At 35.0% G+C, this 23,418-nt stretch overlaps 1 protein-coding gene across 1 annotated transcript in view; it reads left to right on the top strand.

Annotated features, from left to right (window-relative positions):
* Positions 1-23,418, top strand: part of LOC134668673 (collagen alpha-1(V) chain-like) — a 69,984-nt gene that overhangs the window by 10,710 nt on the left and 35,856 nt on the right. Inside the window, exons 2-4 of the mRNA XM_063526115.1 lie at positions 3,308-3,640; positions 21,511-21,559; positions 23,113-23,144. Of these exons, the coding sequence (XP_063382185.1) occupies positions 3,452-3,640; positions 21,511-21,559; positions 23,113-23,144 (270 nt within the window). The 5' untranslated portion in view covers positions 3,308-3,451. The remainder of the gene's footprint in view (positions 1-3,307; positions 3,641-21,510; positions 21,560-23,112; positions 23,145-23,418) is intronic.

The raw sequence follows: 23,418 nt of genomic DNA, 5'->3' as shown, positions 1-23,418 counted from the left end.
ATTGGTATTTGAAACATATCCTAGTAGTAGACTACACAGCAAATTGCTATCAAGTACATAAATAAATATACTGGAAAGTTTATGTTCCTATAGATATATTTAGCTATTAACACAGCAGAGATACAGAGCAGAGACATTTCTAGTAACTTTTTATAATTATTGTTATTACTGATATACATGATCATCACTGTCATCAAATATTATAAAGAATACACCTCACGCATTAACATAATATATGTGTAGGTAAAAATACAGATAGACGGTACGTGAGTGTAAAGCTTTAGAAAAATAAATACTTCATAAGATGTAATAATGAAACGTATTTTACATCCAACATCTTGTATTCAAAACAAGAACAAAGACGTTAAACAAATACAAAGAACGATTAAGCACTGGTTACAATAAGCCACAAATAAAAAAACACGACAAAAGAACAGTAATACCAGCCTAAGTAATACAGAAAGCTATAATAAGCACTGCTTATGAAGAAATATTCTCAAAGGCCCCGCTTTATTCTTAATCCCGTGCAAAAACTGTCCTTTTTATTGTACTTTATCGTGTTAACGCATGGAACAAGTCGCATAAAATAGGTTATGGCGGTTTTTTCATGTTTTTCGCCGTTATTGGATGGCGCGTTTGTCGCTGTTATGTTAGGCACGAGTCTTGGGAGCCGTCATCATCGTAGTAATTGTCGCTTTTTATCTATTCCAATAGACAATAAGTTTTTGATATGGGAGTAAACTTTCTACAGCCTTTTGAACACATTTAATTGATTCGTTTTTATGGGATGGACTTAAAAATAAAGAAGTGTTTTTAAATTATAGCAGATAATTATCTAATTATCTGGTAATGTAGAAAAGCGATACTGCTTAACATACAAGCATTTTTTTACCCGGTACCATCAGTATCATATTTTTTGACAATATGATAAATATGTTTTTAATCATATTTTAATATTTAGGTCTTTCCAGGACTGGTTGTCTGTTTAAAGTTTCACGGGACACAAAATGACATAGTAACCCGTTTAAAGAATTGTTTTTCTTTTATTGTAATGTAAGCATAAAATGTTTTGTTTACCAACATCACAACAACAACAAACAATAAAAAAATACAATGAAAATAAAATGGGAGCGAAAACACGACAGCAATAAAAGTAAACTTAACTGTAAGTAGGTTTCATAAAAGGAGAACAAATGTTTTCTCTCCCTCCAGATTTTTCTAGGGCAATCGGAAGCTCTCTGTGAGCGTTTCAAGTTTTTGCGTTTTCTAAATTATATAAAAATCATGCAGGAATCAGCTAACTTAGAATGCAAACTCAAGTAATACACTCCAATGATTTAGCATCTCAAGTTTGGATAACCTGGTTTGAAAACATTTGTAACATTGAGAAGCTACTTAAGTAAGAAACTCGTCCGTACTTGTCATATCATATATAAGACCTTTGAAAAGTTTTAAAGCTTTTGTATTTTGTTAAAGATGTATGTAAACTAGTGCCCGATATCAAGTGATGATAATTTTGTAGGTGCATACTACAAAGTGTGTTAGCTTAGGTACATAATAATGCTGGTAGGTACACACAGGCACTTTTCTCCGTCTCCCGGACTCCGCCTACTCGTAATATCTGACCTGCCTGGTAGTAGTACAAAAGATGTACACCTTATATTGTAGTACATTGTATTATAAAACTTGTCAAGATTCACGAGCATCCTTGCAGTCCACAGCCTCAAAATTTGACAAATTTGAAATAATCTACGTATATTTTTTGTTTGTTATTTTGTTACTCGTGCCTTTGCCATTTTCGAGGTATCAGTGTCGTCACGCGTCATATAATTTCCCGGCCTAATTAGCATTATTAAGCTCAAGATAACGTTTTATAAAACCCCTCCTACCGCGATAACATAAACGTATGAGCTCATTTGAGAATAACATCATAATAACAGCGAATGGTTGAAGTTATGTTTTCTTAGGAGATAGGTACTTTCATTCTTCTAATGCTAGAAATTATGATAATGCGAAAGTGTGCACATTAAATTTAAAATAAGATATTATTATATAGATAAAATTAAAAGTGAATATCAAGCTATTAAATGTACCTTAACGACATCTTTTGACACTGTCGGATCCGAACCATAAGTATTATAGATAATTTTTTTGATGTACCTATATTAAAATTATCATCAGGTAGGTATCAAAAGCTAAATTTCCATTTCTTATACTTTATTTACGAGTTCCTAAGTTTATTCCTTCACAAATGTAATTAATCTGGAGATTTCAAATTCAAACACACCTTATAAAGGTAAAATTCCATACTAATCCAACAAAATCCATTGCGAACCTTCTGTCTTAAATACCTAAAAAGTTTGATACCATTTACGCCTCCACTCTGAGTTGGGGTTTCGCAAAGTTTTTATGTGAAGATTAATTACAAAGGTAGATAGGGTATTCCTATAAAAAATATTCCTTTGCGTTTCGTGCTTTAGTCCCACTGAAATATTTAAAAGTTTATTTCACATTTCAACCTCAGACTCTCATGGCATTAATCTACACGTCACGTAAAGCGAAAGGAGAATACTGAAAGCAAGATTATAAATAAACAATTCATAGAAAGGTTGATGTGTTTCTGTTGAGTACGAACAACTCAACATTGAATTTTATTAATGAAAGTTAACAAGCGACGTAAATTACACCATCACTAAAGTGAAACAAATCAAAGCAGATGAGGGTTTGCAATTAATCATTTCTCGTGAAACCAAAGCGCTTACAGACAATAACACCCCCTGTCGACTGAGCTTATGAAATACAATCAAAAACAATGGTTTCTCTTATCAGGGGTTATTATGTATCATACAATTACGTCGCATAGAGACGTCTTCTTTGTCACGTTTAAACGCCTATTTACCCTTTATAATGGGTATCTGGGTTATCGTATTCCTTGCTTGCATTCTATAGCTCGACGTCAGCTCTGTCCTTCTTCCGGCCTCTTTGTATTGGTACGCAAACAGTGCGGTCTTTCAGGAATTTGCATAAAACAGTTTAACAGAAATATAATGGAAACGGGTCATACAATGTATAAAGAAAAATCCTTCCTGTTCATAGAGGTTATGATCCTTTGATATATTTATGTAGCTTTGAAGTCATTGGCAACTGTCGAAGACAGGAAAAACCGAATAAAAGCAGCTACGTTTACTGTGTTTTCGGTTTTATTGTGTTTTCAAGCTTTGAAAAAAAAGAGCAGAAAACAAAAATACATAATATATGTACCTACGGGAAACGTTTCAGATGTTTCAACGGCCTTCTGCCTTTTCAGATATAATGCTTAGAAAAACAACCAATGAGTTATTCAAAACAAGTGTCTAAAAATGCCAAAAAGAAACACAACAGTGCGAACTTAAGAGTCCCGAGATTGAACTAGAATCAAATAATGACGTTGAGGTGATAAGTGCTCTTCAAGATGGCTATGGTGATATCTCAAGCGACGAAAGCAGCGATTGGGGGGTTTTTGGCGCTGATGGTGTTGGGCGCTGTGCTGGTGGTGGGGGCTGCGTTTGGCTGGTTCGACCCTAGGAGGGAAGATGAGGATTCTCCGGCGAAGATCAGTGCGAGGCTGCAGGGCAGAACATCTTTTGTCACGCATCGTGCTGTAAGTATTCTTTGTTGAACTAAATTTACTAACTTAAAAGGGCATTTGAACGATTAAAATTATTAGATTCCTTCAAAGAAAGAAGTGTTCATCAATATTCGTGGTTAACATGGATTTAGGATTTGGTACCTATATACAAAATATGTTCTTTGTGTTCTTGAACAAGATCACTGATCTTTTTTATTTTTAACATAACTCATTACGGTGTACCACTAACGGTGGCTGTTTAAAAAAGAACTATTCAGCCGCAGAATTCTTGATCAAGGAGCACCTCATGATGTTACGAACTTATTACCTACTACAAATCTTACTACCTACAATTTTTATATAAGTAAGCGCCACTTTCACCATCCCACTAACCCGGAGTTAACCGGTTAAACCGTTTACCCAGTGTCAAATTGTACTGGTAACCATGGTAACTCCAGGGTTAGTAAATGGTGCAAGTTGCCCTAAGAGTATTTTAAACCTTAATATTTGAGAAAAAACGTCCCGACCCAGACAGAAATTTTGTGTGACTTATAAGAAAACTTTTAGAACGCCATAATAAAGTAACATACGAATTCCCAACTTATTTTCTCTCAATATGAGGTGAAACCCTTTATTTGATTGCGTTACAGCACACTATTTCTCTGCTACTTTTTAATTGTTACGAACGGTACTAAAATAGACATAGACATAGACATAGACATAGAAAAATTTTATTTAACACCACATTGAAAAATATTTACAGGCAATGCTACAAAACATTATAAGCTTAGAATTAAACTTAAATAGGCAAAAAATATTATGTTTACATGTAGATATAATTTTTTTAAATTATGATGTTAAAAAGGAGCGAACCTCAGCATGTGTTGCAGCAGGCTTGCCTACTACAACGCTGGTTTTCAGGCCGACCCTTCGTACAATATGAATTTGCTTGCTGCTTGAAAATAAATTAAATAGAGTCGAGGTGTGACCTAACGTGTCGCGGCAGTCTAGCCGGCGGCTAAAAGCGATATATCGTTCCAAGTATAACTGAATAGGTACATAAATTTATTAAAGAAAAAATATCACTATAATCCTAATTTGTGTTATATGTAGGTAACATTATTTATGTACAGATTCGATGATAAAAACACAATCTTAAAGATTATAATAGACTTCCTTTTTTACGAGAATTACGAGTATATCTCAATAACGATTGATATAATGCGAAACAACAAAAGCTGGAGCTAAATATCTTCTCTTTTGTTGTCACTTCGTCTTTGACAAACAGAAATGCATCATTTAAACCAGCATACAGCTTTGTGTGCGTCAAATTACACACTACTTTTTCCGTCACGAACTCTAAACTAGGAGCGAGTCTCACTTTGAATGTAGTAAACCCTTTGAAATGCAGATCTTGCGAAAATAAAGTTGCAAACTATAAAGAGTAATAAAAAATCTAACACGGTTCTCCAAGCAGAAGCCACGGTAAGACGAGTGCCTAAGGAACGAAACAAATTCATGTTAGTTTATACCTCTAGTATCACGAGTCCCTTTTTTGCGCACACTTCATTTCCTTTTTGTCGCACCGCGGGAATTTATAGCATATACTGTTGCTGGAAAAAGTCTAGGAGATTTTCTGAAATAATTTCAGCTTTCTACTCAAAGAGAAAAATATGCGTTAGTTTAAGAAGATCGATACTACGTGGCATAGTCACGTTCATGTATTTTAACTACTTTTTTGTTCAGTCGCGACATTAAAAAAATTAATAAGTAACTTGGGTTAATATACTCAAAGTTAGTCAAATACGAGTTACTAAAAAATATTTAGATTTTTGACAAGATGTTTGTTTTGTATACGGTGTACGACTAATGGTGTTTAAAAAAAAACTGTTGCCGCAAAAACAGAGATCCCGAAGCACTTTGCACCTCATGATATTCCGAACTTGGTAAACCTTGTAAAATTCTTTTTGCGCTCGTTATTTTCTCGCTACCATCTCTTTATTGCTCATGGCTAGGATATTCTCCTGACTGACAGCGTAAACAACCAAAAGCAACGAGCCTGGCGGTCTACAGCGATAAGTTTGCTGCCAAATAATAAACGTTGGCACACTGGCAAGGCACGCGACCCACTGGGATTATGTATTCTGAACATTGATGCTTAAAAATTCGGATGGAATTTTAGCCTGCCGCTGTCTAAAAATTTAACCGACAGTGTGATAGTAGAAGAGAAAAAGTATAATGGAAAATGATGGCCGCGGTATTACGGGTATGCATTCAAATTGGTGCATTATTAGTTTTAATCTTTTAGCATTTTTTGTGCTTATACTATACATAGCTCATCAACCTTAGTAATGTGCCGTGTTTAATTTTACGTTTAATTTAAAACCAAATTAATATTAATTTGTCACAAAATAAAATTTAAGAATAAAATTATACACGTTGGGGCTTTTAGATTATAAAAGTTAAAGCTTAACTCAATGTAAAAAGTCTTTGTTCTCTGCAGTAATAAATCACCGTTTAAAACTGATAATACCTGCTTAGTTCAGGTTAATTTTAGTCGAGTCAGTGGCACGTCAGACTAAGAATTTATTCGAAGTCAAAAGTTGTAACTTTCGTGAAAATGTGTCAAAGATGACTGACTTATCATACGCCAAACTAGGATTAGATAGGATAACAACTGAAATAAGAGTTTTGAATCTGGAATATCGTCGTTTTGTTAGTTTTGTTACAATTAATAGATATATCTAACGATATATATGTTCTTCTTTAAATTATACATTGTAAATATTAAAATTGGCACACATGAATATGATCTTTAAAATGTATAGGTACTCTTCTTCCTCGCGTTATCCCGGCATTTCGCCACGGCTTATGAGAGCCTGGGGTCCGCTTGACAACTAATCCCATGATTTGACGTAGGCACTAGTTTTTACGAAAGCGACTGCCATCTGACCTTCCAACCCAAAGGGGGAACTAGGCCTTATTGGGATTAGTCCGGTTTCCTCACGATGTTTTCCTTCACCGAAAAGCGACTGATAAATATCAAATGATCTTTCGTACATAAGTTCCGAAAAACTCATTGGTACGAGCCGGGGTTTGAACCCGCGACCTCCAGATTGCAAGTCGCACGCTCTCACCGCTAGGCCACCAGCGCTCTAAAATAAAATGTATAGGTACTATTTGTATTAAAGTTTAAAATTAACTTGTTTCAGTTAACTGCTTATTTAAACAGCAGCAAAATGAAGGTGCAATTTTACACCAAAATCAAATTGACCCTAGGTTTTGAATACAAATTATAAACTTCGTGAGTCCTGTTAATTAAAATACGCTATTACACGAACCAGTTTTACCCAGATTGAGGTCAGCATACAAATTTTACTTTTTAGGGTTCAACACGAAAGGAAACGCTTATTCCGCTTTACCTTATCTTTTTTATAATCTGTGCAATATACCTAGAGAGAAAATTCATGGAAGTTACTGTGTTTTTACGAGTAACTAAGTACCTAGTTAACATTGCAGTTTGTTAAACAGGTTTGGTTTGATATCAAAATCTTGCATAAAACACTTACTTAGAATAGTTAGGTGTATTATAAGTTGAATCTGTGAGTGATTTCAAACGAGCTGTAGTAAGTGAAATGAGTGAAAAAGTTTTGTACAACGACACGAATTGTATTGAGAATAGTATTTCCAAAACTCACAAGTTTTATTTTGCATTATATTATAGGAAGAAATTAAAAGGTAATAAGTAGGTAATACATATACACCGTGTTTTTATTGAATTCCGTTAACTTCGGGGTACGGTTTTACGTTTAAGAGAACTAAATGGCATAGTTAATTTTGAAAAAAAAAAAATTTCTTGCTTTTTTGAAAAAAATATTTAAGTTTAAAAAGTAAATAAATGTAGCATGTAGCGTTGTTGTAACACGGGCATTCTGTGACATATCAATGTCATTTCGAACATCGATCGACCGAGATTGTACTTAGGTTTAGTAGCAAATGTATGAACTCACTCTAAACACTAATCAATATGTAAACCGGCCCTAAGGCAAGTGTACATCCTTGTAGAGGCCTTATAGGAAAAAAATAAATTATTGATTATCTCCGAAATGGAGTTAGAATATCGGTGTCTTTGAGAAAGTTACTTGATTTAAGCTCAGGAATGCACCCTTGAAATTAACGGAAATAAAAAAAAACACGGTGTATAAGTTATATAGAATTTTATAAGTACATGATATATTATTGGAATCAACAAAAATAATAAAAATTATAAGATTGAAAAAATAATGATAAATTTATTTCTATAGAACTCAATATTTCATCGTCAGTATTTTTTATTTTTTGATATTTGCAGCGAAACCTAATATTTCTTGACGTAACCACAGAATAAATAATAGTAAGATACAGACGACTCACTCTCCAACAAAACGCGTCTGTTACGATCAGCACAGATATGGCCGCTAGGTGGCGACAGCGCCACGCGCGGTTTATGGCTTTCTCTGAAATTGGGGTCGAACGGATGTAGGTACTTTTAGCTACCAGTAGCAAAGCGACGAAATCGCGGAGTGAGCCGCGCCTGACGTAACTATCTCCACAGTCGTGCTAAAAGAAGAACGTAACACGAGCACAATCCATTTATATCGGATTTCGGTTAAGATATCCCTACCACAAGACGCATTATCTTCGAGGAGGCCATCAAAAGCAGACCCTTCCCAAACTGGCTAGCAGATCGATTGTACAGTACACTTTATACGTACACATTGTATACAATCAAAGGTTTTTGTGATTTCTGTAATTGCTTCCCGTATATGCCTTATTGACCTCGATAAAGATTTAACAACTTGTTACGGTTTTGAAGAGATATTGATATGATCTTGACGTGCGTCTTGCAGCCGTATACGAAGAATGTTTTTGCTTGAAGAAACGTCAATTTTGACACTGACATATCCAATTCATATCGTTTCAATATCTAGTATTTGACGTATCTCATTGTTCGAATACGGCTGTTGATGATTAGCGTACATCTCACGCCACTTTCACGTCATTTCACATGCACCAATAAGTGTGAACGGGCTTCAAGATCGTATCAAAATAAATTAAAATCAAAAACGTAATAATTAATCTGAATCTGACTCCTTTACTACTCCATTAGAGTGATATTCCATTTGTTTATTCAGATACCATTATGTGGCTTCCGTATTGGGTACCTAAAATAATTATATGTAAGACGGAAAAATGGCTTAAAAGATATTACTTATTTTACATGTATATGTTTTTCTATAATGACCTATTTTTTTTTTATTATTATGAATGGGCTTACTCATGGCCACAGACTAGCCGAGGCGTAGACGTGGCCTACGATGGAGCGAGCTCGCCCAGAAGGTGCCTGTTCACTCTTGATTTGAAGGTTGCCGGGTTACAAGAACACGGAAATATAGATGCCGGCAAGGAATTCCATTCCTTGGCAGTGCGCATAAGGAAAGTAGAAAGCAAAGCGCTTCGTGCGAATCGTTCGTAAATCTGTATGGTTGTAGGACTAAAATAAATAAACACATTTTATTTTAAAGGAAGATATTTTTTCTGTATTATATCTTTAATACTGTAATTTCTCAACAAAATATTGACCTACACACTGCCATGTGATGTCGCTTTTTTTCATGTATAAATAAATGTATAAAATCAATTACTTTACACTATAATAAAATACCTACTTGACACTATTTATTCAGACCAGTTGTTATCAAACATGAAATAAAGGTAATACTAATTTGTATAACACAAATTACACCAAAATCCTCATAATTCCAAAGCACGTGTATAAAAAGATCATTAATGGTAGAATACTAATAATTTATTAAAATCAGTGTGACTTTACTGATTTTAGTGTAACGGCTTTCGTGACTGACATCGTTAAGTTTCCTTTTTGTGTATCACTCAGAACTGAACGTTCTTCTACTGTCCAAGATATAAGGGGACGCGTCTATTTTTAATTTACGTGGAAAGATTTTTTTCACGTAATGACGTAGTTGTTCCAAGTTAGTTAGGTATTTATTTCGTTAACAATGACGAGAACAATGGTTACGTAGGTAAATGACGATTTATGAAAATGGCGCGTGCAAGTTTCAAGTGTTCGAAAATTTAATCTTTTTCTAAGTTAGTATCGTGCTAACAGATTGAATAATATTACTCATTTTGTTCAAGTAACGGGAAAAACTCCCAAAGACATGAGTTTAATATCTAATTTTATAATTTTTCGGCTCATTATACATAATATATGACGAGGTTAATTCGTTATAAATAAATAAGAGAATTTTGTCACTTTTCTACTTTTCATGATATAATGTTGAAGGCCTGAATAAATACAAAAATACGGTTTAAACATTATTTAAAATAAAGTGTACAGTACATAGAAAATTACAGATATCCCGGAGTTAAGGAGCACCCGCCATGTTTTTAAAAAAACATAGCCTGATCCCAGCTTCTAGCCGTCTGAAGGGGGGTATGAGGTTGATGATGAAGTTGCATATCCCTTCAGAAAACATACTACCCTATAAGTTATCGAGTCCTCATAATAGTTGATTGATGTCTGGTGAACTTAATCTAAAAAGTCTAAGGTCAGACTTACCGTACCTACCATAAATTTGTAGTCGTTAAAAGATCTTTGTATCCATCCGTCTGTTGGTGAAATATAACAAACTAGGTAGGTATTTATTTTACGCTTCGATTTTATCACTCAAATAAAACAGACAACACTTAGTTGTCATAAGCGTTAGAATAAGGCACTATCTATATTTAATATAGTTACATTTTGTATTAAGGGACATTATGTAGACGCAAGTGATGAATTATCTATCTACTCGAAGATATTAAGGTATAATGCGTATGTACTGACTGACTGACTCGTTGATGAACAGAACCGAAACTACAAGCTCGAAAGTTGAATCTTGCTTACTCGGTTATATTTCGTTATTTAAAAATCGAACGCCTAAATGTAAATATAAAATGGGGTTGAATTTTTGTATAGGATTAGACTTTTTTAAGTGAGTAACTTGAAATTTCGTAGATAAACAATTTTAGAAAACAAAAAATTCTCTAAGGGGTTAAAAGTTTGTAGGTATCAGTGTAGAACAAGTTTTTAAAGTGAGGAACTTGTAACTGCGTAGATTAGAAAACAAGAAAAATGCTTTCAGCGTTTTTGAAAATTCATCCACTTGGTTTAAAAAGTGGTTGAAATTTTTCTACCGGGCACCAATTTATATTAGAGCGAGGAGCATGAAATACACAATATTAGAAAAGTACTTATTTTTTTAACTGATGTTTTAAGCTTCGCACACGGATATTAAATTGGAATACAAAAAAAACAATCTCCCTGTGGGAAATCCTTCTTCTAGGGTAATCACCCTCGAAATCGAATTTCAATCGAAACGAAAGGGTTTAATACCGAGAACATCTTATTTTGTGTGTAGGACTTGAAACTTCGTGGTAGACCTTCAGGCCAATTTGAACGTATACTTTCATGTCGTTGTTGATGTTCATGTGGAATGTAATTTTAATATAGTCTGTATGTAGAATATTCTTCTGAGTCCCCCTTGTTATTATTGAAGTTTTGAATTTGGAACCTTCTTACATTCCATTTTAATTCAATATTCCATTTGGATTTAATCCTTTATAAAGGCCTCGGGCCCAGAAGGATTATACAACAACCAACAGACAAATCCATAGAAAGTCGCGAGTAAGAGCTAGTAGTACATACTTAGTGTTAAATAATGACAATGACTGAATTGATTATTACAGTACTAGCGACAAAATTGTCCAATCATTACCTATTCACGTTTTCTACATGATTGAAAACATAATTATTAATGTTTCATCGGTGCTTAGGTTTGATATTTGTTATTTTTATGAGACTAATATTTGTATGTGCTTTACGTCTCTATCCGGCGACCATTTCGTTGCTTGTGTGTGTCAAAGTAGATCTTTTACAGTATCTTTACTTCACTACCAGAAAGAAAATGTTTTTTTATTTTTGCAATGGCTGTACCTATACTTAAGTTCATATATTATACAATTGAACTGCGGAATGTAGGTATGAAAAATAAAATTAAAATATTTATGTTAGAGATTTCTTTAATAAATATACGATAATGTAACATTTTTCTTAGATTATGGCTATTTACAGGAAACTATGCTATTTGGGAATCTTGTTAATGAGAGATTGGCTAGCTCATTACACTTGCCGCATAATAAATCAACCGGAAACGATCCGGCAAACGGCCGGAAGCTAATCAGCATGGTATTTGCAATGCATGTTTATAGGCGATGTGTATGTCGTAGTCAGATCGTATAATCCGCCGTATTACATTACGGCTAGCCGTTTTCAAAAACAGGGGCGTTTTGAAATGCGGCGGTTCGACGATTAGCCGGATTGTCATTGCGATACGTTCTTCAATAAGGCGGCCCACGTTTAGCCTCATCGTACATTGTAGAGTGACCAGTTCTTTCGGTCGCCTACGTAACCGGAGTTTGACAATGTTTGCAATTTAATTTATTTCTACCATGGTCCCACCGCACTACATGTTTTTCTTTTCCAAAACATTTCCTTCACAACTTAAATAGACGGAGCCCCGCAAGCGGGGCTCCTATTTCTGGGCGGTTTGCCCTTCGGGCATCTGAAGCTACCTAACGAACCTAACCTATTTACCTACCTACGCTTTTTTCCCCAAAGTTTAATGTTTTCACGGACGTCTCACTTAATCAATAGGTAGGTAGGTTAGGTTCGTTAGGTAGCTTCAGATGCCCGAAGGGCAAACCGCTCAGAAATAGGAGCCCCGCGAAGCGGGGCTCCGTCTAGTTAAGTTGCGAAGGAAATTTTTTTTGAAAAGAAACAGTCCGACGAACTCCAGATTCGATGGACACCCCAGCGTTTGTCAGGCAGCGCCACGAGTGTTAAAAATGGGAACTAAAAACTGTCAAAGCGGCGGCTAATGACTCGCTTTATTACATTACGGCTAGCCGTGTTGAAGAACGTATGGCGCCGAATACATTCCGGCGGATTCTCATTCAGCCGCATTCAATACGGCTAATCGTTAAACCGCCGCATTTCAAAACGCCCCTGTTTTTGAAAACGGCTAGCCGTAATGTAATACGGCGGATTATACGATCCGACTGCGACATGTACATAACGTTTGTTACAATCATAGGGGTGTAATATTTACTAGGTATGGGGAATTTTCTCGACCGAGAAAATTTCCCATACAAAAGGAAGAATGTTCTCGAAAACGGCGCAACTCAAGTTACACTCATGTATTTATAAGATTACTTGAAATCGGTACTGGTTTTTCAATATTACCAAGAAAATTTTAGAAGTCTGAACAAGGCAACACAGCAAATCCCTGAAGTGTTACCCTTTTAACCCTTAGGAGTTATTTTAAGAACTTCTTTTGTGCGCAGCTTTTTAATAAAAAATATACGTAACTGTGTTTGGAAATTCAGGTGTTTATTAATTAAAGGCTTTTCACAGTTTTAACGTTAGTAATCGTGGATTGGTTACATTTAATGTCTTTCTAACGGCGCTCGATACCTACGTAATACGATTGTGCGAAGCTCTTTTTAGAAAAAAATATACGTAACTGTGTTTGGAACTTCAGGTGTTTATTAATAAAAGGCTTCAGTTTCTCAATCCGAGCGGCGCTCGATATAATACGGTAAGATACGTAAATAGACTGATACGCTTCCTTTCTCTTCTCAAATTCTTATTCTGTAATTGTTTATGGCTATTTTAAATCATGACTTCATGAATATTTTATTTATCACAAGAAATCGTAGGTGCTATGTCCACTATATATAATCCAATAGCCATAGTTATCCTAAGAACTTAAGCTACATAGCCTCCAGAGAAAAAAGAAATACTCACTTAAAACCGAAATTGATATGAAAATCTTTCGGCGAAACTTGGTTATTCTTTCAGCCCGAGTATTTTCACGAAAAATAAACAACTATGCCATATAATGTAAAATAATGTAATAGGCAGCAAATTTGTGAGTCTGGGGGAGATATTCTAGATATTAAAGGAGAGTGCTTAAAATTATGGTTTTCAAAGAACAAAGTAGAACGAAAAAATAAGACCGATCACCTCGGTTGAAGATGAATCGTGTGTTCGTGGGGTTAGGTAAGCATTTGAGTAATTAGATAAGAAATAAGTGCTATTTCTTATGTTGTAAAAGACAATGTTAATTGTGTTAAAAAATAATAAAACTGAATTTAAAGAAACACATCCACGTCTATCATTTTTACTGTACTCTTTAATAATAGGCTGTTATTTAGGTACCGCTTGTGATAATTGCTTCTAATTTATTCCTACTCTAAACTTTCAAGTGAAACGTGGACATCATATTCAATTCTAGCGATACTCCTTGCATGAGAATTATGATCGCTTTCCCGCATATCACGGATTCACTCGCCTCTCCTTAATCCGAAAACACCCAAAAAGGCATACTCGAGCAGATTGTTCCAATATCGACACGGCACGTATGAATTATTTATATGTTTCGCGACTATCTTGGCTTGAACAGAGTGCTCGGAAGCGTGCCTCGCCTACAAGCCGAGATAAGAACATCAAGAAACTATTCAAATGAGTCTTGCATTAAATATGAAAGCAGGTTCGTTTACCTGCCGCGGAATGATTGAGGCCTGTGGCCGACCCTTCGGTGTTATGAATCCGCATCATACCCTATATAATTTTATTGTGAAGAGCTCGTATTGAAACTGTTTGGAGAATATTGATGAGGTGATGTTGAAATGTATGGTAATACAATTAAACGTGATAAAACATAGGTACGTTCCTTACTATGTTTTATCACATTTTCATATACTGATAAATTTTTTCTTTAATATCATATGACTAGGGAGTGAATTCTTTTGACGTTCAAAAAGTAAAATGCCAACAGTGCTGAAAAATAAGGATATTTTAAAGTACCAATGAATATGAATGACAAATGAACCGAGCGGAACTCTTTTTCCGCTTGAATATTTCTGGTTACCCTAAAATGGAATTCAGTATCTCTGAAAAAAAAATTGTACTTGCTGCAACCCCGTTAACATTTAGACGATTTTGATTAAAGTAGTTACATGAGATGGTATTCTCCTTCTTGATTTTCATACAACATTTTGACGGAAAATTTTGCAAATTTTTGCGAGCGAGTGGTAAAATTGAATTGTAAAATTGAAATTTCCAAGGCTTCGCAAATGTAGAAACTCTGGAATTAAATCCTTTGAAAGCGTTAGCCTACTTAAGCCTAACTTTAGATAAATACTCCTAAAATGTTTTAACGAAGTACTTACAACTTTTGCTCGGATTGGCGAATAAACATTAGTTACTTAGGTATTTAATTGTTTTACGATTAACTGTAGCGGGAAAATGTGCGAAACAACTAACAATATCAAAGACAGCTGGCACTTTCAAGTTCTTAATGTAGTCGTAATTATTTCTAATTGTAGGTTTATTGGTTTCTATATTATTAAAGCGCATAATAAAGAGACACCGTATTATGAATCGTTTACAAAGAGCACCGGTGATTACACATAGGTGATTTTTTTTTTATTAGCGACGGCCATAATACGCCTGCATTACATTCTTGGTACATTCTAATAAAAAGCCTTACTTTTGAGTGGAAAAAATCTTATAAAAATTGAAGGGACATGATTGTTGATTACCGAATGCAATACCATTGTTGTGGTTTGTTTTATGGAGAAAAGACAGGTGATTTAGACTTTAGCCCTTCAAAGGATACGTACTTATATTTGGAACAAAACTTATAGTTTTTTTTTAGATGCAAGAGGTCATACGTCTCAAAGAGATACAAAACAAATTTAGCTCACCGGTCAAACTGAAAATAAACGAGTTGCTGTAGATGGAGTTTTCTTATCCAGGAATAAACACGGTACATAAAATACATGCTTTCTTTTGTATCCACGCCAGAAACCTTTTACGCTGCTCCTGCAACCGGCATAACAAATTGATTTTTGCCTCTGAAAGCGTACTTATTACCGTGGTGGTTTCAACGGGTTAAAACGAGAACATTTTACAGGCAATGGCTATTTATGTTTCCACTAAATCAATGGCTTCAGGTACGGTGGCTTTATTGATGATCATTTAGTTCGGTGTGTAAGTAAATGTTGGTTGTGTGTGTATTGTTTACCTTTCCCTTTGGTTGTGCCTGTGATTATTTATTTATAATATTTATATACCGGGTGTGGCCTGTAATATGAGCAAAAAATTAAACGGTAGGCTGTACTCCTCATACTGACCAACATTTGTTCAGCGACTTTTAAAAATAACCAGTGGTTTGATTTTTAATACACTTTAAAGTTTATTCTAAGACGGAATGTATTGCGAATTTTGTTATGTTTAAGGCGTGACAAGCAACGTCAATCACAATGATATGGCGTGGCGATGGTGTCCATTGAAAGTAATATTTATTTTGTATGAAAAATAGAGAGACTAAATACTTCATAATTTTTAAATTTGTTGAATAAAAGTGTCACCGTTTGAGGAGTAAAATCTATGTTTTAAATTTTTGCTTGTGTTACAGGCCACACCCCCTATTTTGATAACATAGCACACTACGCACACGCCTTTGTGCAACAACGTGTTGTATAAAAATCTGAAATATCTTAAGTATTATATTAAAGTTAGACCAAGAAAAGCCCGCAACCATTTTGATAGCACACGCAATGCAAGTGTACTTTATAGTGTGTGTGTGTAGTGTGAAGTCATAATTTCATAGAAGTTTAACGTTTAAAATCTTGGTCTAAATCTATACATAATATTATTGATATAAATTATTGCGTCTACTGGAATGAAATGTTAGTTATAATTATTTTCCGTCAACCGAAAGATTTCGAGATTTAACTCGCCCCTATAGGTAATGTATTTTTAACAACCTTTCGTGCGCTGCCCACATCTAAAATACCTGCAATTTGAGTCGGTAATCCGCTTTAATGATGACTCACGCTAGACCGGGTCGTGCCCGGGCCGAGGCGGCCGACATGTCATTTTCTATGACGGCTGATCATTGACATAGTGCTTTCCATAGAAAACGAAGCGCCGGAAGTTTCGGCCCGGTCTAGCGTAAGTCATCCTCTATGAAAGGCCTTCGTATGGTCTGTTTTCTGATATTAGGTCCTTCAAATCCATTTTGCCAGCAGCAATCGGTTCTACGACCAATATGTATATCTATAAGTTGCAGTATGCAGCAGTAACTAAGTTAGTACAACAGAACACCTCTCTAAACTATTGATTTTACCTAATTCATCATATTCAATACACGTCTGCCAACAATTAACGCTCCGGTGATCCGCACACAACACGAATAATCCCAAATATCGATTGTTCCCGCGCCCGTGTCAAACGCTGCAAGTCGACTGCGGAATTGGTTGCACTGCATCGCTTTACAGCCACTTGACTGGAGTGTTATGCGATGTAACGGGGAATTCTACATTGTTGTAAGTGTAACTGATGCTGTAAGGTATGTTCACGGTATAATGCGTTGTTATCTTTGCTATTGTGATATTTAATTGTTCATTAAACACAGCTTTTAAAGAATGCGAAACTTATATTAGCTTTAAGTAAAAATTACATGGTGGTCAATTCATCATTGTTGTGGAAAGACAGTTGTTTTAGGATTGTCACATTAAAACTAAATAAAAAAATTGGCCCATTTGTAACATATTTTTCCCTAACTTTATGTATATTAATATTTTCCTTATGTTAAATATATTATTTTAGAGTAATGATTAAGTAGGTAGGTAAGCGCTGGTGGCCTAGCGATAATGGTGCGACTTTCACTCCGGAGGTCGCGGGTTCAAACCCCGGCTCGTACCAATGAGTTTTTCGGAACTTATGTACGAAATATCATTTGATATTTACCAGTTGCTTTTCGGTAAAGGAAAACATCGTGAGAAAACCAGACTAATCTCACTAAGGCCTAGTTTCCCCTGTGGGTTGAAAGGTCAGATGACAGTCGCTTTCGTAAAAACTAGTGCCTGCGTCAAATCATGGGATTAGTAGTCAAGCGGACCCCAGGCTCCCGTGAGCCGTGGCAAAATGCCGGAATAACGCGAGGAAGAAGAAGATTAGGTAAGTGGGTTAATATTCTTTCCGTTGTATTGTTATGGAGTGAAATGTAATGGAGTGTAGCTTTTTGTATGTGATATAGAAAAGCATGGAGTACAACTTAGCACTTTTTTATTTATTCGATAAAAGACACAAATACAAGTGTGACAGAGTGGTCAGAAACAAGACAACGAAAATAATTTTGACCCAGGTACCTAGTAATTTTTGATTATTTTTAGATAGCATTCCTAATGTTTGGGGTAAGATAAAGAATAGTACTTTATGTTTCACTGTTTGGGTGTACTTGGGGTTTGAAGATCTACTTACCCACTTTTTTTCTTTATTCATCGATTTCTAACATAGAGGTAAGCTATACGAATAGTTATGTTTACAGAAATATATTGAGTAAGCTATGACGCAATACCTATTCGTAATAATAATATTAGGCACCCTTTTCCCGCCGGTGAGCCCTAATAAAAATATTTCGTCTAAAATACACGTTTCATTTTCATCTCCTACTCAGTTCACGGAAGCAAAATTACTTATCGTATTGAGTGTTATTGTGAGTGTATCCGCTATCATAAGTGCTGCACAAACCCTGCTAACTTTGAGTATAAAAATGAAAGCCATTGTAGTGTATTAAGTATAGTTATACTGATAACTATAGCTCTATTGAGCGGGATTTGGAAATAAGACTGGAAAAAATTGTTAGATTTATTCATCGGATCATGATTTTCATGATCATCACGATTTTCTAAGCGTTATCAATTTTGTTTTCATCATTTTGTCAATGTTCACTTGGAGTTCCTGGGAGGCTGCTCGGAGGCAAAATCCCATGAATTAGCACTGGCACTAGTTTTCACGAAAGCTAATTGACTTGATCACCTAACCAAGAGTGAAAACTGTTTAATAGGAGTAGTCCGGTCTCTTTATTATATTTTCCTTCACCAAAAAAGCGATTGGTAATCATCAAGTATTATTTCATTTCGTACATAAGTACTAATAAACTCAAAGAACAAATAATAGAAACAACATTAAGTACGTGTAAGTGTAGATTATGTCATAGGCCTTTTCGTCTATATCAGACGATTTATGGTGTAACACCGTTTTTGATGGCTGAATAGACCGATGCGAGATCGACATGGTCTACCACAGGTCTGACAAGAGAAGTTTGCAGAAACCGGTACTGAGACACCTTACCAAGTAGATTATGTAGATTATATTTATTTGGTAACCTTTTACAATATTTTTTGGATGTTATAATATTGCTTGTACGGGAGTTCAATATTTATTAAAAGAATTTTTATTCAAGGTTAACATAAATTTATATAAGTGAACATCAAAAAAGATATCTTATTTCATTCATTACGACTGGGATCAAAGAAAATCGAGGCCTTAAAAGCAGCTTCATAATTAATCGTTTAGATTTATTAGAGAAGAAATCTGCCTGTTTATGAATACTAGCGTTTCACGTAAATACCTATGTATACAGTTAATAGGACATCTGGTGTTCCATTACAACACCTTGTGCTATAATAACACATTACGTAACTACGTCGAAAATTTCAAAATGAATAATGTTGTAATTACCGCACTAATGCGGTAAAGTAGGCATATAAGTACTGTATCTAAATAACTATTAGAAGAAAGTCTTGCAACAAACAAAGTGTTTCTTACGTACCGATTTATTCTATCATCATCCAACTTGGTAATACAGCAGCTGGATAGGTAATAGAGTTAGGCCAAGATAAGTCTGCAACGATTTTGATACACACGCAGTGCAAGTGTTACGTCACAATTACATCATTATTTCATAGAAGATTGACGTTTAAAATAGCACTTGCACTGAGTGTGCTATCAAAATTGTTGCAGACTGTTCTTGGTCCAGCTCTAATATCGTTACTTGCATTACAATCCGTGGGGGTTTATTTGACTTACTTATCTATAGAAAATAAGCAACAAAAAAGGTCGTCTTTCATAAAGCCCACAAATAGTTTCAGGCTTAAACGACAGTGGGTGGGACACGTTTCTCGTAGAACAGATGGTTGTTAAGACTGAAATGAGGAAATTTACTGAAAAAAATCAAGGTTGTTGATATACTTAGCTCAGAGATAGTTTCAGGCTTAAGAGCCATTGGGCGGGCCACGTAGTAGCGCCGTATTGGGATCAGTCCAGGGCTATAACCGCGAAAACCGAAGTTCGCAAATTGCGGGCATATTTCTCTGTCACTCTAATTACGCCTTCATTGGAGTAAAAGAGAAAGATCCCCGCAATTTGCGAATTTCGGTTTTCGCGGTAGCCCCTTAGGTTCCTCACGATGTTTTCCTTCACCGAAAGTAACTGGTACGAGTAATAACTGATTATAAACTGTCTGAAAGATCATATCAAAGACAAATCCAGATTAAATTCATAACCAGTTATGTATTACAATCAAAATATGACTTGTATTCAAAATCAAGTAGGTAAACCGTCTGGTTGAATGTTGAGATTCTCAGAGGAAGTTATTAACTAGAAGCAGGCGTGGCTCACTCCGCGATTTCGTCGCTTTGCTACAGGTAGCTAAAAGTACATCCGTTCGACCCCAATTTTGGGGTTGGCCATAAGCCGCGCGTGGCGCTGTCGCCACCTAGCGGCTATATCTGTGCTGATCGTGACAGACGCGTTCTGTTAGAGAGTGAGTCTTCTGTACCTAGTACAATAGTACTAGCACAGAATAAATAATAATTTATTCTGTGCTAGAAGTGAATGGACTAGTTGTATAATTGGTAATAAATTACTATTAACAATATTTAAAAGTATTGATTAGGTTTATAGTCACAGTAATACTGGGTAGGTAACCGCAGGTAGGTCCATGTGTTACCACATAAATTTATCTTATAGTTTAATGGTGTTATTCATAAACGCGTTACTGGCCTAAATTAGCTAAGGATTGTTTGTCCTTACCTGTCATTTTGACTTATGTATTTGTAAGAAAGGAATAAAACATAATTTAACTAAATCAAGCCCGTAAAATTTTATGAATAAGGGGGTAAGTGCCTATGTCTAATATAGGTATATCATCATCATCATCATCATCTCAGCCATAAGACGTCCACTGCTGAACATAGGCCTCCCCCTTGGATCTCCATACGTGCCGGTTGGAAGCGACCCGCATATAGGTATATACACACAATGATATATTTCTACACGTCTGTGGTGGCACACAGATATCCCACCTTCTGAGAATCCTTAGCATTATAGTGAGCTTAAGCAAGACAATAGTTCATAGAAACTGTACAATTGTACATTCTAATGTACGGTCCATTATGTAGACAATAGGGCTGCATAATATATTTGATAGGTACCTAGAAGTACATATATTATATTGTTCAACATGTGACTTGCACTTATACATATGTATGTATTCAGAAAGTAATTGGGTCTTCTATTTTTCTGATTAATTAATAAAATAATTAGTAAAAAAGCAGATATAAATGTTTCTTGAAATTCATGTCTAGAAACGTTAGAATAAATTAAAATTAAGTTTGAGCACATAAAGTGTCATTCTATGGAACTTGCTAACTATGTAAACAAACCGCCATATTGAAATTGTCTCTGAATGATGAATTTTCTAGTGACTTTTGTTTACATAGTTAGCAAGTTCTATAGAATGACACTTTAGGTGTATACTTTTCTTTAACTGTGATTAATTGCTGCAAAAAAATTACTCATACGAAGTACCTACCTAGTTACGACACCTATATTCACTCTCTAATAACAATAAAAATAACTTAATAAGGATTTGTTATTTCAGGTAAACCCAGATGAAAACCGATTACCCGTCGTATCCCATTCGTCTCCACGTAAGTAAATCGTATCATTTTTCTCTCCACTAAGGATTACCCCACTGAATCTGACCTGCCGGCCTAGCCAAGGTGACAATCGCTATCGCTTCGACAACGAAAAGCATTAGGTCTCTCTATCACTCTTCCATATTAGCGCGACAGTGACAGTTGCGTTTCGATCGCTACGGAGCGTAAGCGATTGGCATCTTGGCTACGCGGCCTGGCACAGCGCGAATACAATTTGTACATAAAGGCTCAAGTATGCGTGGCGAGGAATTCGGTACGCATTCGTAGCTTTGCTCTCGATAATCGTAGTGTACAAGTCAACAACGACGTATGTTCATAAAAAAATCAGACTCAAAATTTTGCACGTCTACGTTAGCGTTTAAAATTAAATACGGTACGTATATTTGTTGAAATGTACCTGTATATTAGTAGTATTATCTAATATTACTTAGACAATATGTATTAGATTTACTAAATTTTGATTATGGGGAAAGCCATTATTAGGGTAAAATTATTAGTTTCACTGTTCGTACCAAAGTGGTTCTTAATGTTCTACTCCGATTATTATCACATTTAATTTACAAACGTATCGAATCAAGGTCAAAACTGCTGTAGTATATTATTATTATGTGTACCATGGAACAGGGAAATAAATGATTTTTTAAAGTACGATTAATTGTGTATAAAGTTGTCATTAAGTATTAAGTTTAATTTTTCTGAAAATTCGATTATTTTGATATTTTGTATACTGACTGAGATATTTCCAGGTTATAATTATAACATTTTTATAAGTTGTTTCCAATGCACGCCAGTCATACAAACGCAAAAAAACTATAAACTATGACGGCGGCAGAATTTTAACCAGGAATAATAAACAGAAACGTTTATAATTATTTAACAGCACGTCAGATCTTTGGGCACCGGTGTTCATAAATATACTAAAGAAAATTTTAAATACACGAAGTTATAATTATATCGATCAAAGAAATTGGGTCGAGGGTACTGCTGGAAAGATAAGTGTAAATATAATTTAATGAATATGTAAGAGTAAAACGTTTCCATCAACTATGTAGGTACTGTATGTTTGAAAATTGTTATGCTGCTGTCACATTACGATCTGAGCTTTAATAAAATATTTATTTGATGGGCAAACTAATTGCAATCACTTATATTTACCTCGAAATCCAATCAGATACAAATTTAACGTTAAAGGTGACTAATAATATTTAGAGATGCTACTAGTCAAATTAGTCTATAGATTCGTTGGGATGTCAGAACTCCCAAAACTCCCGCTACTATCTAGATATTGGCTATGTATACAATCAGTTCCCTAAAATAGGTATCCACTTTTCTGTAGAGCTTAATATAGCAACGTAGGTATTTAGGCTAGGGCACTTACTTCAAGTACAGTTTGATTTTTAATGAAACCGACGCGTCATTGAGCAGTAGAAAAATGAGATGCCTCCATTGATCGACATTGTATAAGAGTCATCATCATCAGCCTTTAGAGTCAGAAAAAGAGTAGTAAAATGCTTCCTCCAATAAAGGATTTATTAATTTTACAGACTTCGCAGAAAACGGGGAGAAAGGGCCACCTGTAAGTAACAAATTGTAAATACCTAACTATGTAGTACTTTCATACAATTCTCATAACAATCCTATAATAAAAAATATATTCATTCGTTTCTTCACAGGGATAAAAGATGTTTATAAATTTATAACAAACGACGTTATTTATTTCAACGTTATTTACTTATAATAGAGATATTAAAACTTATCGGTATTTTAAAATTAGTAGCAATTGCAGCGGCATCATTGCATTTATGTATTTGCTTTCCGCTCATTAGTATACATTTTACAGTAATATATTC

Source organism: Cydia fagiglandana, chromosome 11 (assembly GCF_963556715.1).
Source record: "Cydia fagiglandana chromosome 11, ilCydFagi1.1, whole genome shotgun sequence".
Taxonomy (NCBI): Eukaryota; Metazoa; Arthropoda; class Insecta; order Lepidoptera; family Tortricidae; genus Cydia; species Cydia fagiglandana.
Note: the sequence above shows the minus strand (reverse complement) of the source record. Positions and strands in the feature narration are given on the sequence as shown.